General features: G+C 37.9%; 1 protein-coding gene across 10 annotated transcripts in view; it reads left to right on the top strand.

Moving 5' to 3' along the window:
- PLA2R1 (phospholipase A2 receptor 1) overlaps positions 1-13,888 on the top strand; it is a 139,639-nt gene that overhangs the window by 99,400 nt on the left and 26,351 nt on the right. For all 10 annotated transcript variants that reach the window (XR_008546609.1, XR_008546608.1, XR_008546607.1 and 7 more), the window contains 5 exons: positions 6,442-6,559; positions 7,241-7,371; positions 7,721-7,868; positions 11,507-11,745; positions 13,309-13,477. Coding sequence is in view for 7 of the 10 variants with exons in the window: in XM_054679060.2 (XP_054535035.1) it covers positions 6,442-6,559; positions 7,241-7,371; positions 7,721-7,868; positions 11,507-11,745; positions 13,309-13,477 (805 nt within the window). In the remaining 3 variants the exon portion in view is untranslated. The remainder of the gene's footprint in view (positions 1-6,441; positions 6,560-7,240; positions 7,372-7,720; positions 7,869-11,506; positions 11,746-13,308; positions 13,478-13,888) is intronic.

The following is a 13,888-nucleotide window of genomic DNA, read 5'->3' as shown; positions in this document are numbered from 1 at the left end:
CTCCTCTCATGTGTAAAAGAGGATTTTTTTATATACTTTAAGTTCTGGGGTACATGTGTAGAACATGCAATTTTGTTACATAGATATACACGTGCCATGGTGGTTTGCTGCACCCATCAACCCGTCACCTACATTAGGTATTGCTCCTAATGTTATCCCTCCCCTAGGCCCCCAGTCCCCAACAGGCCCTGGTGTGTGATGTTCCCCTCCCTATGTCCATGTGTTCTCATTGTTAGCTCCCACTTATGAGTGAGAACATGTGGTGTTTGGTTTTCTGTTCCTGTGTTAGTTTGCTGAGAATGATGGTTTCCAGCTTCATCCATGTCCCTGCAAAGGACATGAACTCATCCTTTTTATGGCTGCATAGTATTCCATGGTGTTTATGTGCCACATTTTCTTTATCCAGTCTATCATTGATGGACATTTGGGTCGGTTCCAAGTCTTTGCTATTGTGAATAGTGCTGCAATAAACAAATGTGTGCATGTGTCTTTATAGCAGCATGATTTATAATCCTTTGGGTATATACCCAGTAATGGGATTGCTGGGTCAAATGGTATTTCTAGTTCTAGATCCTTGGGGAATCACCACACTGTGTTCCACAATGGTTTAACTAATTTACACTCCCACCAACAGTGTAAAGGTGTTCATATTTCTCCACATACTCTCCAGCATCTGTTGTTTCCTGACTTTTTAATGATCACCATTCTAACTGGCCTGACGTGGTATCTCATTGTGGTTTTGATTTGCATTTCTCTAATGACAAGTGATGATGAGTATTTTTTCATATTTCTGTTGACTGCATAATGTCTTCTTTTGAGAAGTGTCTGTTCATCTCCTTGGCCCACTTTTTGATGGGGTTGTTTGTTTTTTTCTTGTAAATTTGTTTAAGTTCTTTGTAGATTCTGGATATTAGACCTTTGTCAGATGGATAGATTGCAAAAATTTTCTCCCATTCTGTAGGTTGCCTGTTTATTCTGATGATAGTTTCTTTTGCTGTGCAGAAGCTCTTTAGTTTAATTAGATCCCATTTGTCTATTTTGGCTTTTGTTGCCATTGCTTTTGGTGTTTTAGGCATGAAGTCTTTGCTCATGTCTATGTCCTGAATGGTATTGCCCAGGTTTTGTTCTAGGATTAAAAGAGGATATTTTAAGGAAATTAATGACAAGTCAAATCCTTAGCATTTGATAAATAATTCTTAGAAACCTGGAATAGTTGTTTCTGGTTCAGCCTTTTGCTATTATCCTTCCCCCAAACTTGATTTTTACCCACACAGTTCAGCTCCATCCCATGTGTCCTCCTGTACACACGTAGAGAGTGTGTATCTATGGGAATGGTGGCAGTGATGGTGGAGCAGACCCAGGGCAAAAGAGCAAGTGAATGCTTCCCATGAAAGGAATAGAGAGGGGAATAAATATGTGCATGAGAATGGCGGGGAGGGGAGGCGCCTTCTGAAGCTAGCCCTGGGGCATGATTAAAACACCCTCATGTAGCTCAGAGTTATAAAAAAAAATTATTGATAACTAACAGCTAGATCAGTAGTTTTCAGCCCTGGTCAAATATTTAGAATCAGCAGGTGAGCTTTTTAAAAACATCACAGTGCAGGAGACGTCCTGAAGATTCTGATTTAGCTGATCTGCATGGGATCCAGGCATCCGTATTTTTTTAAAGCTCCCTCAGTTATTCTAATGTGTGGCCAATATTTACCCAGCAATTCAACAGTCATAGTTCCACAACTCTTTCTTCAAGGCATTAGGAGCATTTGATTACAAAGGATATCATCACAGCAGGCTTCATAAGTAGGTGGCAATTCACCTGGCACAATGTCAGAGTCACCATGCATGTCTCCCCACCCACAGTGCCTTCTCCTGCGCATTAATGCCTAAAATTCCACCACTGGAGTTTCTCTCCTTTGTCTCAACACTTTCCTTTATTTTTAAAAGGGAAATATTTTTGAGATTGCCTCATCTGTCATCAACATCTTGAAACAAGTAAGTTTATCAGATTATTAGAAAAACTGTTAATAGGAGAGTTGATAGCTGAGAGCGGTGGGATGGTTTTTCCCTATTAACAAATAAAGCTACAGAAGGAAAACTGGGAGATAACGATGATGGACCTTCTTTACTTCACAATTCTGAAATGAGTTCCAATATATTATGTCCCATTAAACTTTGCTTATTGTTTGTGAATTTCCTAGGACTAATTTTTATTGGTTATTTCTAAGGAAAAAAATCCCACTTTATTGGCAAATTAAGTGGGTTTTAAAAGCGGGTTTTAAAACTGAGATACACAGAAATTAAGCATCTTTTCTAATGTCTCATAAATAGTTTTCTCTGTGTTTGACAATGTAACAGAGGTTTGACCAGGGGTTTACCCAGGAAGAATGAGTCATCTAAGATACTTGTCCCAGCAGATCTGTGGGAGGAAGAAATTCTAAGTGTGTGTGTGTGATTAACTCTTGTGCTTCTACTTACATATTTTTATTCAAGACCTGGATTGAGTGGTAATGGCTGCTTTGCACCGTCTAGTTTGGGATTAGTCAATATTTGATTTTGTGCATAACATAGTTTTTTCTTAAAAATACTCTCACCTCTTTTTGGAATTTATTCAAATTGGAGCACTTCATTCATTCATTCATTTACTATCTCGATGTCGGGAATTCAGTGGTGAGGAAAAACAGACACAGCCCCTTCTCTTTTGGTGCTTACACACTAGAGGGAGAACAAACATTAGTAAATCGATCAGGAAAATGGCTGTGTAATTTAAAACTGTGGTGTACGTGATGAAGGAAAGCTATGTGGTTCTAGAAAAGTGTATAGCCAGAGGACCTGACTCAAGTGGTCAGAAAGGCAGGGAACATTAAAAATAGGGGGAGCTGCATGTGCTAAGGTCCTGCAGCAAGGTGGGAGTATGATATTTAAGAAACTAAAGGAAGCATAGAGAACTAGAGTGGCCAAAGGTGAGACAAAAGAAGTGGAAAGGGTGATACCGTGTTGGACTTCTGGCCTCTATCCTAAGAGCAGTGGGAAACCCTTGACGGGTTTAAAACTAAAGAAGGACGTGACCAGGACCAAATTTTAAAAAGTTACTCTAGATGTAGTGCCAAGGATATATGGAAGAAGGGCAAGGGTGAGAAAGGTAAGGGCAGTTAGGAAGCTATTGCTGTAGTGCAGGCAAGAGATTAGTAGGTTGGGCTAAGATAGTGGTGGCAGAGACCATGAGGCAGTGGGAATGGGGATGGGTGAGGGGGCTTTTTGGGAAATGAGATGTCCAAATGGTATGGCTGTTGGGGAGATGGAGTGGGAAGGTAAGGATGCCTCTGAGGTTTCAGGCTTATTGTATGTGTATAAGTGCATGCAGACCGTGCCATTCATTGTGAGTAGGAACACTGGGAAAGGACCAAGTTTGGAGGGAACTGAATTTCATTTTCAAATATTGAGCTAGAAATGATTTTGAGACAAAAAAGAATTTTATATTGAAAACCCATTTAGAATACAGTAGGACCCCATTAATTCATAGTAATAATCAGAGATGCATTAAACTTGATCACATTTTGCAAATTAGTAAGTAAACAATTTTAAATTAAGGATGCTGTACTTCATCTTGCTGCTTTGCCTTAATTATTAATGACACAATTTCGGAGTGTGTTAGTAAATATGTTATATTTTTAGAAACAATGAAGTCGTGGTAATGGCAGGCCACACTTCCGTAGTCAAGCTAGTAAATCCTGGCTGAGGCAAACATAGAGGAAGCAGAGGAAATGTTTTTCTGGAGAGATTTATTGAGCTAACTGAACCAATGAGGTTCATTGGTATTTATGAATGGTTCATTAGTGTAACTATCTGAACACAAGGTGAATTCACATTAAATGATAAGACTTCCCAATAATTAATATGTGCCAGTCTTTAGAATTTGTAATTAGAGGAAAGAGGCAAAATGAAAGGAAATAGATAAAAGGATAGTTGTTATAAAATTAAACTCCTTGAAAGCCAATTCAGTTTATTTGTGAAGCAAACAAGACAAAAAGGACCAGAAGAATTGAAAATGTATTTTCTCTCTTAGTTGGCAACTCAACCTCAAGCTAGTTCAGTGTTTCTGGTTTTTATCCTAAGAGTAGTGGAAAATTCCGGAAGGGTTTAAACTAAAGGGTGACATGATCAGGACTGAGTTTTAAAAAGAATTACCTTACACTATTGACATTTGGGGTCAGATAATTCTTTCTTTTGAAAGACTGACCTGACCTGTGCTTTGCAAATGGTTAGCAGCATCCTTGTCTCTACCCATTAGTTGCCAATAGCAATCCCCTCCCCAACTGTAACAGTGAAAAATATCTGCAGGCATTATCAAAATATACCCTGAGGGGCAAAATTGTCCTGTTGGAGAACCACTGAGCTAAATTTAGAATGACTGACAATGTCATTTGACAACCATTTTAGGGGCTTTTATTTTGCTTAATAAATGTTTACTAGGGGCCTTCTCTGGTGTGATGTTCAAAGAGGAGTAAGACTTAGTCTCTCTGCTTTTAAGGGGTGTATGATGGTGGGGAAGGGGTGGAGAACTGAAAAATTTGGAAATTAAAGAATGATGGGGAAAGATATTGTATTAGACCAGTCTTGCATTTCTATAAAGGAATACCTGAGACTGGGTAACTGATGAAGAAAATAGGTTTATTTTGACTTACAGTTCTGCAGGCTGTACAAGAAGCATGGTGCCGGCACCTGCTACTGGTGAGGGCCTCAGGGAGCTTACAATCATGGCAGAAGATAACAGGGAACCAGCATGTCACATGGCAAGAGCAAGCGCAAGAGGGTGAAGTGAGAGGAGGTTCCAGACTTTTAAACAATCAGATCTCGCATGAACTGAGAACTCATTGATCACCTAGGGGATGGTCCTAAGCCTTCAAGAGGGATCTGCCCCATGATCCAATCACCTCCCACCAGGCCTCACCTTCAACACTGGGAATTACATTTCAACATGAGAGTTGGAGGGAACAGACATCCAAACTATATCAGATATCATTTCAAAATAAGGTAGGAAAGGATGCTTTTTCAAGTGTAGGTTTCCACGCTAACCTAGAATTATCCTGTAGTGGCGAGATCTTAGGATCTGATCTATCAATGACTAGGGTTATCTGTGTTCATTGATGAGAGAATTGATTATGAGAGAAGAATCCCCAGCAAGTTCCAGATGAAACATCCGTTGCATAAAGTTTCTCCTGACCTCTCTGGAATTTTGCCTGATCCATTATAACCTTTCTCTTCTATCTTTTCCTCTCACCAAACTCCATCTGTTCCTACCAACATTCTTAAATTTCATCGAACTTTCGGGGAAAAACAAACAAACTTATCTTCAACCCTGCCTGTCCTGCCAAGTATGTATCATTCCATTTCTCATCCCATAAGAAAGAAACCTCTGTGGCAGGGAGCAGTGGCTCACACCTGTAATCCCAACTCTTTGGGAGGCCAAGGCAGATGGATCACAAGGTCAAGAGATCAAGACCATCCTGGCCAACATGGTGAAACCCCATCTCTACTAAAAATACAAAAATTAGCCAGGCATGGTGGTGCGCACCTGTAGTCCCAGTTACTCAGGAGGCTGAGGTAGGAGAATCACTTGAACCCAGGAGGCAGAGGTTGCAGTGAGCTGAGATCTCACCACTGCACTCCAGCCTGGGCAACAGAGCAAGACTCCATCTCAAAAAAAATTTAAAAAGAAAAGAAAAGAAACCTCTGCCATGATGCAGACATGATTCTCTCTTGCATAACACTCAACTTTTATTACCAAATTCCACAACCTTTTCTGTGTTCCCTCTAACATTGATGGCCAACCTTCCCCTTCATTTCTACTTCTTCCCAGGTTTCTTTGGTCATACCCTTGCTTTCTGTCCCACTGGGATCATTTATTTTTCTTCTCTGGCTCTTCCCAACAGACTTAGTGACCAAATGGCTGACTCAAGTATTTAGTGAATTTAAATACCTGATGTGTTTGACTCCCCATTATTTCTCTCTCACTTAAAGTAAGGAAGTGTGTTTGTAAATAAAATTGAACTAAGCTGTTCATTGCCACCCCCAGAATGTTTTTGTTTTTGTTTTTTTTTAGATTAAATGTGCCCATGTAAACTTTGCAATCAGAGTGGCTCCTTTTTAGGAAGAATACTACTTTTCATTGTGCTGAAGGCACTGTTCTGACATTTCACAAGACAAAACGCATCCCTGCTTCTGTTCCTGCCTGCTGCAAATGCAGGCAAGTCATTAACTCACCCTGAAAGCTGCTCCTCTTTGTTTTACTGTAACACCTTTGGAGGAGTTGAAAGAAAAATGAGTTCTTTCTGCCCAAGAAAATTATAAAGAATTTTCAAAGCTGATATTCAGTGTCTTTGGGAAATTTTTAATTCACTTAGAAAGATACAGAAATGAATGTTTTGTTTTGACATTTTTTGATAGTGCCTTCTGCTGAATATCCCCAAAGACCCAAGCAGTTGGAAGAACTGGACGCATGCTCAACATTTCTGTGCTGAAGAAGGGGGCACCCTGGTCGCCATTGAAAGTGAGGTGGAGCAAGGTAGAGTACTCAAGATCCAACCAGGCCAAGATAACCATTTTTATTCAAGTATTTATTAAAATATCCCCCCCACCTATACTAACATTCCCAAATCAACATTTAAAATACTGTGTTGCTGATGATACATGAGTTTTCAGTTTGACCCATAGGTTTTATTTCATGATATCTGTAAAAGTTAGTGTACTGCATTGCTTATAAACTGCTGGGTATTGGAGCCTTGTCTCTCACCAGTAGCAGTGGAAAGAATAAGGACATATTCATGGCCTATATTTCAAAATGGCTAAAAAGTATGATCTACATGTAATTGCATGGTATGATTTTTAGATCCCTTTACATTTACCTACATGCTTTTATTTGATATTTAATCAATTATATACTTTAGTTTAAATATAGCAGATAAATCCTCTTTTGTTTAGAAAGGTAATTAATGAACACTGGAAATTGTTTTGTTAATGATATGATGAAATCTCAGGTTATCCAGCTGATTTCTGTCAATTGAAACTAAAACAAAAGTGAAAGAAACTGCATTACCTTAACAAGGATAAAGTAACAAATTCCTATAAATGATTCATAATTATGTTTTGCTGGCATTTAAATATAATCATAGCTATAAATAGGATGCAGTGATTACCCAAATGCTTTCTGCAGTATTAAATTAGATAATGTATTCCTGTTTTTCAGCTTTCATTACTATGAATCTTTTTGACCAGACCACCAGTGTGTGGATAGGTTTACAAAATGATGATTATGAAACATGGCTAAATGGAAAGCCTGTGGTATATTCTAACTGGTCTCCATTTGATATAATAAATGTAAGTTTTAAGATTTATTTTTTGGAGATCACTTTGGCAAGATATTTTATTCAAGACTTGTTTACTAAAGCTTTTTTTATTTCCTATATTTTGTAGGTATAAATTTATATTAGTTTTTTATTAATATATTAATTTTTAATGTAATTGTATGTGTTCCATTAATATAATTACTTTACTCATCACAATAATTGTTTATTTTGTAGGTTATGAAATGACTTGTGAATAAGTTTATTAAATGCGAATAAAGGAATAATGGTGTCTTAATTTTAAAAATAATGTCAATAAAAATTTTAATGTTATAATAATGCTATATGTTATCATACTTTTGATAACGTGTATTATTTTAAAGATTCCAAGTCACAATACCACTGAAGTTCAGAAACACATTCCTCTCTGTGCCTTACTCTCAAGTAATCCTAATTTTCATTTCACTGGAAAATGGTATTTTGAAGACTGTGGAAAGGAAGGCTATGGGTTTGTTTGTGAAAAAATGCAAGGTAAGAAATATTTGGGTTTTTATTCCTTTCATTTCCAAAGTCCATCCTTCTCTTTCATGTTGGTTTTACACAGCTGTGTAGCTAAGTTTCCTGGCTAACAGTGTCAGGCACTTCTTCTTTGGCTTTACATAAGTTTAGTTATTTAATCTCCTCTACCCTAGGCTTATGCCCTTTAGTGGGATTCTAAGGACTGCCGAGGCCACTTGAGTGATGACCAAATTTATGTATCTATCTTAGTCATATTAAATGGCTTTACTGCTTCATTCTGGGATTATGTATCTGTTCAGGTAATTTTTAAAGGTCACTGAGAAAATGTTGGGAAAGAATCAGGGAAATAAACCAACTCATATTTGCTCCTTTTTTGGAACCCTGAAAATGGTCTCTGTGGCTAAATGTGGCATGCAGCAAGCTTCTAGATCTGATGGGCAGAACCCCCAAATGGTTTCTGTGTGAAATGCCAAAGCCACACTATTACAAATAGCCAACAGGGTCAATGAATAGTGTGAATGCACTATAACTGACCTTGAGTACTATAAATAAAAACAACAACAGCTCATGCTTTTACTGAATGCTGGGTATCCCTGTCCACACCACCCAAGAAAGCCATAGTTGGTGTCTAGAGCTGTATGGAACTCTGGGCAGCCTAGCATATATTTATATATTTATATATATATATATATATACATATATATATATACTTATTTGGAATAGGAATTTTACTTCTTAATGTGGCATACGTGTGAAGTCTCTAATGTTACTATCAACTCATCCTCAAAAAAGCAGTGCCAGAGAAGCTCCATTTCTGGTTCTCAGTTACCACTTAAACATTATAGTGGTCAGGAACTGAAAAAATGATACTAGATCTGTAACAGCAAGAGTAATATGGGTACAGCAGAGCCTTGTAGGGAAAGAAATAATATGAGCATGCCAGGTACTTACACACTTATGATGTACCTGACCCTGTGCCTTGAGTGTATGTGCGGTATGCCACAAAATCCTCAAGACAGTTCTATGAAGTAGGTAAAAGTCTCCCATTTTACAGATGAGGAACTTGAGGCTTAAAAACATAAGTCATACTTGCTAGGCACGGTGGCTCACGCCAGTAATCCTAGCCTTTGGGGGACCAAGGCGGGTGGATTGACTGAGCTCAGGAGTTCAAGACCAGCCTGAGCAACATGGTGAAACCCCGTCTCTACTAAAATACAAAAAATTAGCCGGGCGTGGTGGCAGGTGCCTGTAGTCCTAGTTACTAGGGAGGCTGAGGCATGAGAATCGCTTGAACCCGGGAGGCGGAGGTTGCAGTGAGCCGAGATCGCACCACTGCATTCCAGCCTGGGCTACAGAGTGAGACTCTGTCTCCAGGAAAACAAAACAAAACAAAACAAAAATAACACACTCAAGGTGTCTCAGTTAAACACAATGATTCTATTCCACTACCTTGATGTTGATTTATTCTTGGAATGTGCCCTCTGATCACTTTCTCTCTTTGGTATTTTTGGGACTAACAGTGTAGATTTTCCTTTAGAGATAGTACAGAATAGTGGTGATTGAGAGCATAGGCACTGGAGTGCCTACCACACATGGGTTCCCACCCTTCTTTGTAGATAAGCTTCAGTCAAGGTTACTTATCTTCTGTGATCATGATTTCTGCATCTGCAAAATGTGGTAATAGCCATCTCACACACTCTATGTATGTATAACACTTAGCATACTTCTAGCATATATTTAACAAACGATATAGTTTTTTCTATTATTTCCAGAAAGTATTGTTCAACTACACTAGTTATTGTAGCCAACAATAAATATTCAAGTTCTGCTCCTCTTCTCTGTTTGTCAGATACATATGTGCTTACATTGGGCTTGAGCCCAAAGTCTTTTATCTGCCAAAAAAATTAAGAAACTGAATAAGAAGAGACACAAGGGCAAAGCAAGACTCCCCAGTTTAGAACTTGGTTTCCAATAGATCTTTCTTTTTCAGGGCAATGGGTGGCAAAACCATGCTGCTCAAAATCACTTGTTTTGAAACTTAACGGAATCAATTACATACGGAGAAATTTATATATGTAAAAATACAGACATATAACTCAGTGGGGAAAAAACAGTCAAATTGGCATTTGGGTAACATATACAAAGAATGTCATTTAATGTTATGAATTGTTAGCATTTTAAAATAGCTACTTTGATATTATTTTGATTTTGTATGAATAACCATTACACTGGGCACGTAGGCTGGGCACAGACTAATAGCAAAGAATAAAAATATGATAAAAGTGTGATCCATCACAATTTACAGAAATTAAAGAGATTCATTTTACTTTGGTTTTTCCATATGTACAGCTGCTGTATTGAGGTAATGGTTTCAGATAAAGGTCAGTTTCCCACTTTGCCATTTTTACTGGGGGGAGTATGACCGGAGGAGGAGAGTGGAGCAAGAAGCAACATTCATAGGATGCTTTCTGTGTCTCCATACAATAGTGTGTGCCTTGTGTGGATATCTCGTTCAATTCCATCCACACCCCTCCAAGGGAGACCCTCATCATCTCTTGTAGACCATAAATTTGAGGTTTAGAAAGGTTAATTTGCCCAAGAGCTCTTAGCCAGTTAGGGCCAGGAATAGGATTAAGTCCCAGCCTCATGACCTATCCACACCTCACATGCTTCTTTCCAACACCAAATGTAGTAAAACCAGTACACAGAAATTCAAGTCACTTTGGATCAGAAGGTACAAAAACTCTTACCTTGTTTTTGTCCTTTAGGTTTTCTAAACCTTTAGTCTATCCTAGTACATAACATACAGAACATATGTTCTATACATATCCTAACATATGTTCTATACATATCCTAGTACATAACATATAGAACATATGTTCTATGTAAACAGAAAGGCAAATGCACATATTAGCGAGGAAACACGTGTTCATAAACACAGGCTTGGTTTTCACATGATCACAGCCACTCACAGATGCTCAAGCACCAATGCTTGACAACGTGTGGGAAAACCTTGCCTTTTAATTTATAAACTTTGACTCTGACAGGTGACATATTAATAGTAACTGTTTATAAGAACAGTGTGTATTTCTAAGAATTTATTAACTTTATTTTTCAAAAATTCCTTTTAGAATTTATACATGCAAACATTAAGCATAATAGTGACTATCAGTCTCAAAAGTGTAATCGAGTATTTTACCTGATAATATGCACCTGTAATATTAGGTTTGCAATGCAATATATGACTATGTAACATGTGCCTCTCTGCTATTAATAAGCATTAAGTTCTGCCACAGCAGTGTGGATTAAGCCAAGTGTAGTTAGTGGAGTGAAACCCACCTAAGAAGATCACCATCAGTTCCACCAAAAAGCAGTCAATTTGATATAGGATGGTCAAAACTGGGAAATCTTCTAGAAATGGTTCAATCTATGTTTATGTTTTTGAAAAACAATTCATTAAATTTCCTGAGTGTTCTCATTTTTTCGCATCACTTACACTTTCAGATAGTGTTTTTGTTTTGAAACAGTCAATTCCAGAAGAAAGCACTCTGATCAACATGGATCATAGTGACAAGGATCTATGCTAAGCTTTGCCTCTTCCTTTGTCATCCAGATGCTGCAAATGACTTTTGTTGCTGTTCTTGTTCTAGATACTTCTGGACATGGTGTAAATACATCTGATATGTATCCAATGCCCAATACCTTAGAATATGGAAACAGAACTTACAAAATAATTAATGCAAATATGACTTGGTATGCAGCAATAAAAACCTGCCTGATGCACAAAGCACAACTGGTCAGCATCACAGACCAGTATCACCAGTCCTTCCTCACTGTTGTCCTCAACCGGCTAGGATATGCCCACTGGATTGGACTGTTCACCACAGATGTAGGTATCCTAACTCCCTTGAGATATCCTTGAATAATTAAGTTTAGCATCTACCTCCTTCATGATCTGGCCACTGAAATTAGCACTGAAAAAAAGATCCCAAAAATAATAATAAATATAACACTTAAATAATTGGTTTATGCAATTACCTGACCAACCTTATGAACAGCCTATGACTACAAAATAAGAGTGCACACCTCTTTAGGGTAAACATCCACTTGCCTAATGTCTGGAAATTAATACCATTCAAAGGTTCTCTGAAAATTTCCAAGTACCCCGATACTGCCTTGCATGTGCACTGGAACACAGCTGAAACTCAAGCACTGCATTTGGGAATTTGCGGCATTTAATGAATCCCCAAGAAAAAACGAATCATGCTTCTTGTCTAGAAATGTGATTATTAATTAGTTTAGTACCCCTTGTAATTAAGCACTTGAGGTTTCATTTTCCTCTAGGGATGTGTTTTAGAGAATACGTTATTTTCGTTTTTTTAAATAAAATATTGTACACTCAAAGTAGTGAAAAGTAAACTAGTCTATCCTGACCCCTAGTTCTACTCCCTAATGTTAGTAATTGTGAACACTGTCTTGTGTGCCATCTAGAAATTTTCCATGTATACACATATATATTCATGTAATGGAAGAATATGTACATTGTTTTTCAAGCACAAATGAGATCCTATTCTACATGCTGTCTTTAAACTTGCTTTTTAATTTAATATATCTTTAACAACTTCACATGTCAGCACATAAAAATCTCATGAATTCTTTAGAACGCAGCATGTAAGGATATACCACAACTTATTAAACCATTCTCCTGTGAATAGACATTTGGGTTCTTCTCAGTTTTTCACAGTTATAAACAATGCACAACAAATATCCTTGTGTCAGTAGGATAATTTTTTAGAAGTAAAATTGCTGCGTACACTTAAAATTTTGACAAGTACTACCAAATTGCCCTCCAAGAGTTTGCACCAATTTACATGCCAACAACAGTATGTGATAATGTCTAGTTTTTTCACATCCTTGTCAACACCAGGTATTCTCAAAATTCTAATCCTTGCCAGTGGGAGAGATAAATGAATGATATTTCATGATTATTTATTGCATCATGTAGTACAGAATGTTTTAACTTTATGTAGTCAGTTTTGCTTTATAGCCTCTGGATTTTCTATGACTTGGAAAGGTTTTCCCCACACCAACAGTATAAAAAAATTTAACCAGGTTTTCTTTAACATGTTTATGTTTTCAATTTTATGTTTGAATATTTGATCAATCTGAAATGTATTTCACTGTAAAAGACAAGGTACTGGTCCAATTTCACGCCGATTGCTCACTAGAAAATCATTGTGGCAGGGAGCCAAGAATTCCTAAAAATCAAAAAAGATCTCATTTGTGGCAGATATTCCTGTTTGTCAAGCTGTATTCACAGATGTCCTAGCCCCTCTTTAAAAAGGTGTGCAGAAATAGCAATCGATATGGGAATTGTAGCATGCTCAGATAACACTGGGTGATGCTGCCAGCAGTCGTGGCAAGGAAATGACGGCTCAGTTTTCCTCCACAGAATGGTCTTAATTTTGACTGGTCTGATGGCACCAAATCTTCTTTCACTTTTTGGAAAGATGAGGAGTCCTCCCTCCTTGGTGACTGCGTTTTTGCCGACAGCAACGGACGCTGGCATAGCACAGCCTGCGAGTCATTTCTGCAAGGTGCCATTTGTCATGTGCCCCCTGGTAGGTTCAATTCTATTCAACTCAAAAATATACCTTATGTAACTACTGTATGCAAGACACTGTGCTAAGCAAAGGATATGAGGATGAGTATAGTAAGAAGTCTCTCTTCAAGAAGCCTCTGGTCTGGTTGGTGATGTAAAGAATAACAGAACTACAAAATGATATAAGAGAGGTAGCAAATGTTATGGGGGTTATCAAGAAAAAGAATGCATTGTATTCATTTGGAGAAAGGTAGAAAGGCTTCTTGAAGGACATGGCAGTGCAGATGGGCCTTGATAAATAGGTGGGTGTAGATGGGTAATAATGGGACATGGAAAGGCATTCTGAGGAGAAAAGCTGGATGAAAATGGGGAAGGAAGACAGGACGAGGCTTATGTAAGACAAAGCCGATGTTGGGATTTGCCTGAATGC

The sequence above is a fragment of the Pan troglodytes genome, chromosome 13 (genome assembly GCF_028858775.2).
Source record: "Pan troglodytes isolate AG18354 chromosome 13, NHGRI_mPanTro3-v2.0_pri, whole genome shotgun sequence".
In the NCBI taxonomy this organism is placed as follows: Eukaryota; Metazoa; Chordata; class Mammalia; order Primates; family Hominidae; genus Pan; species Pan troglodytes.
Note: the sequence above shows the minus strand (reverse complement) of the source record. Positions and strands in the feature narration are given on the sequence as shown.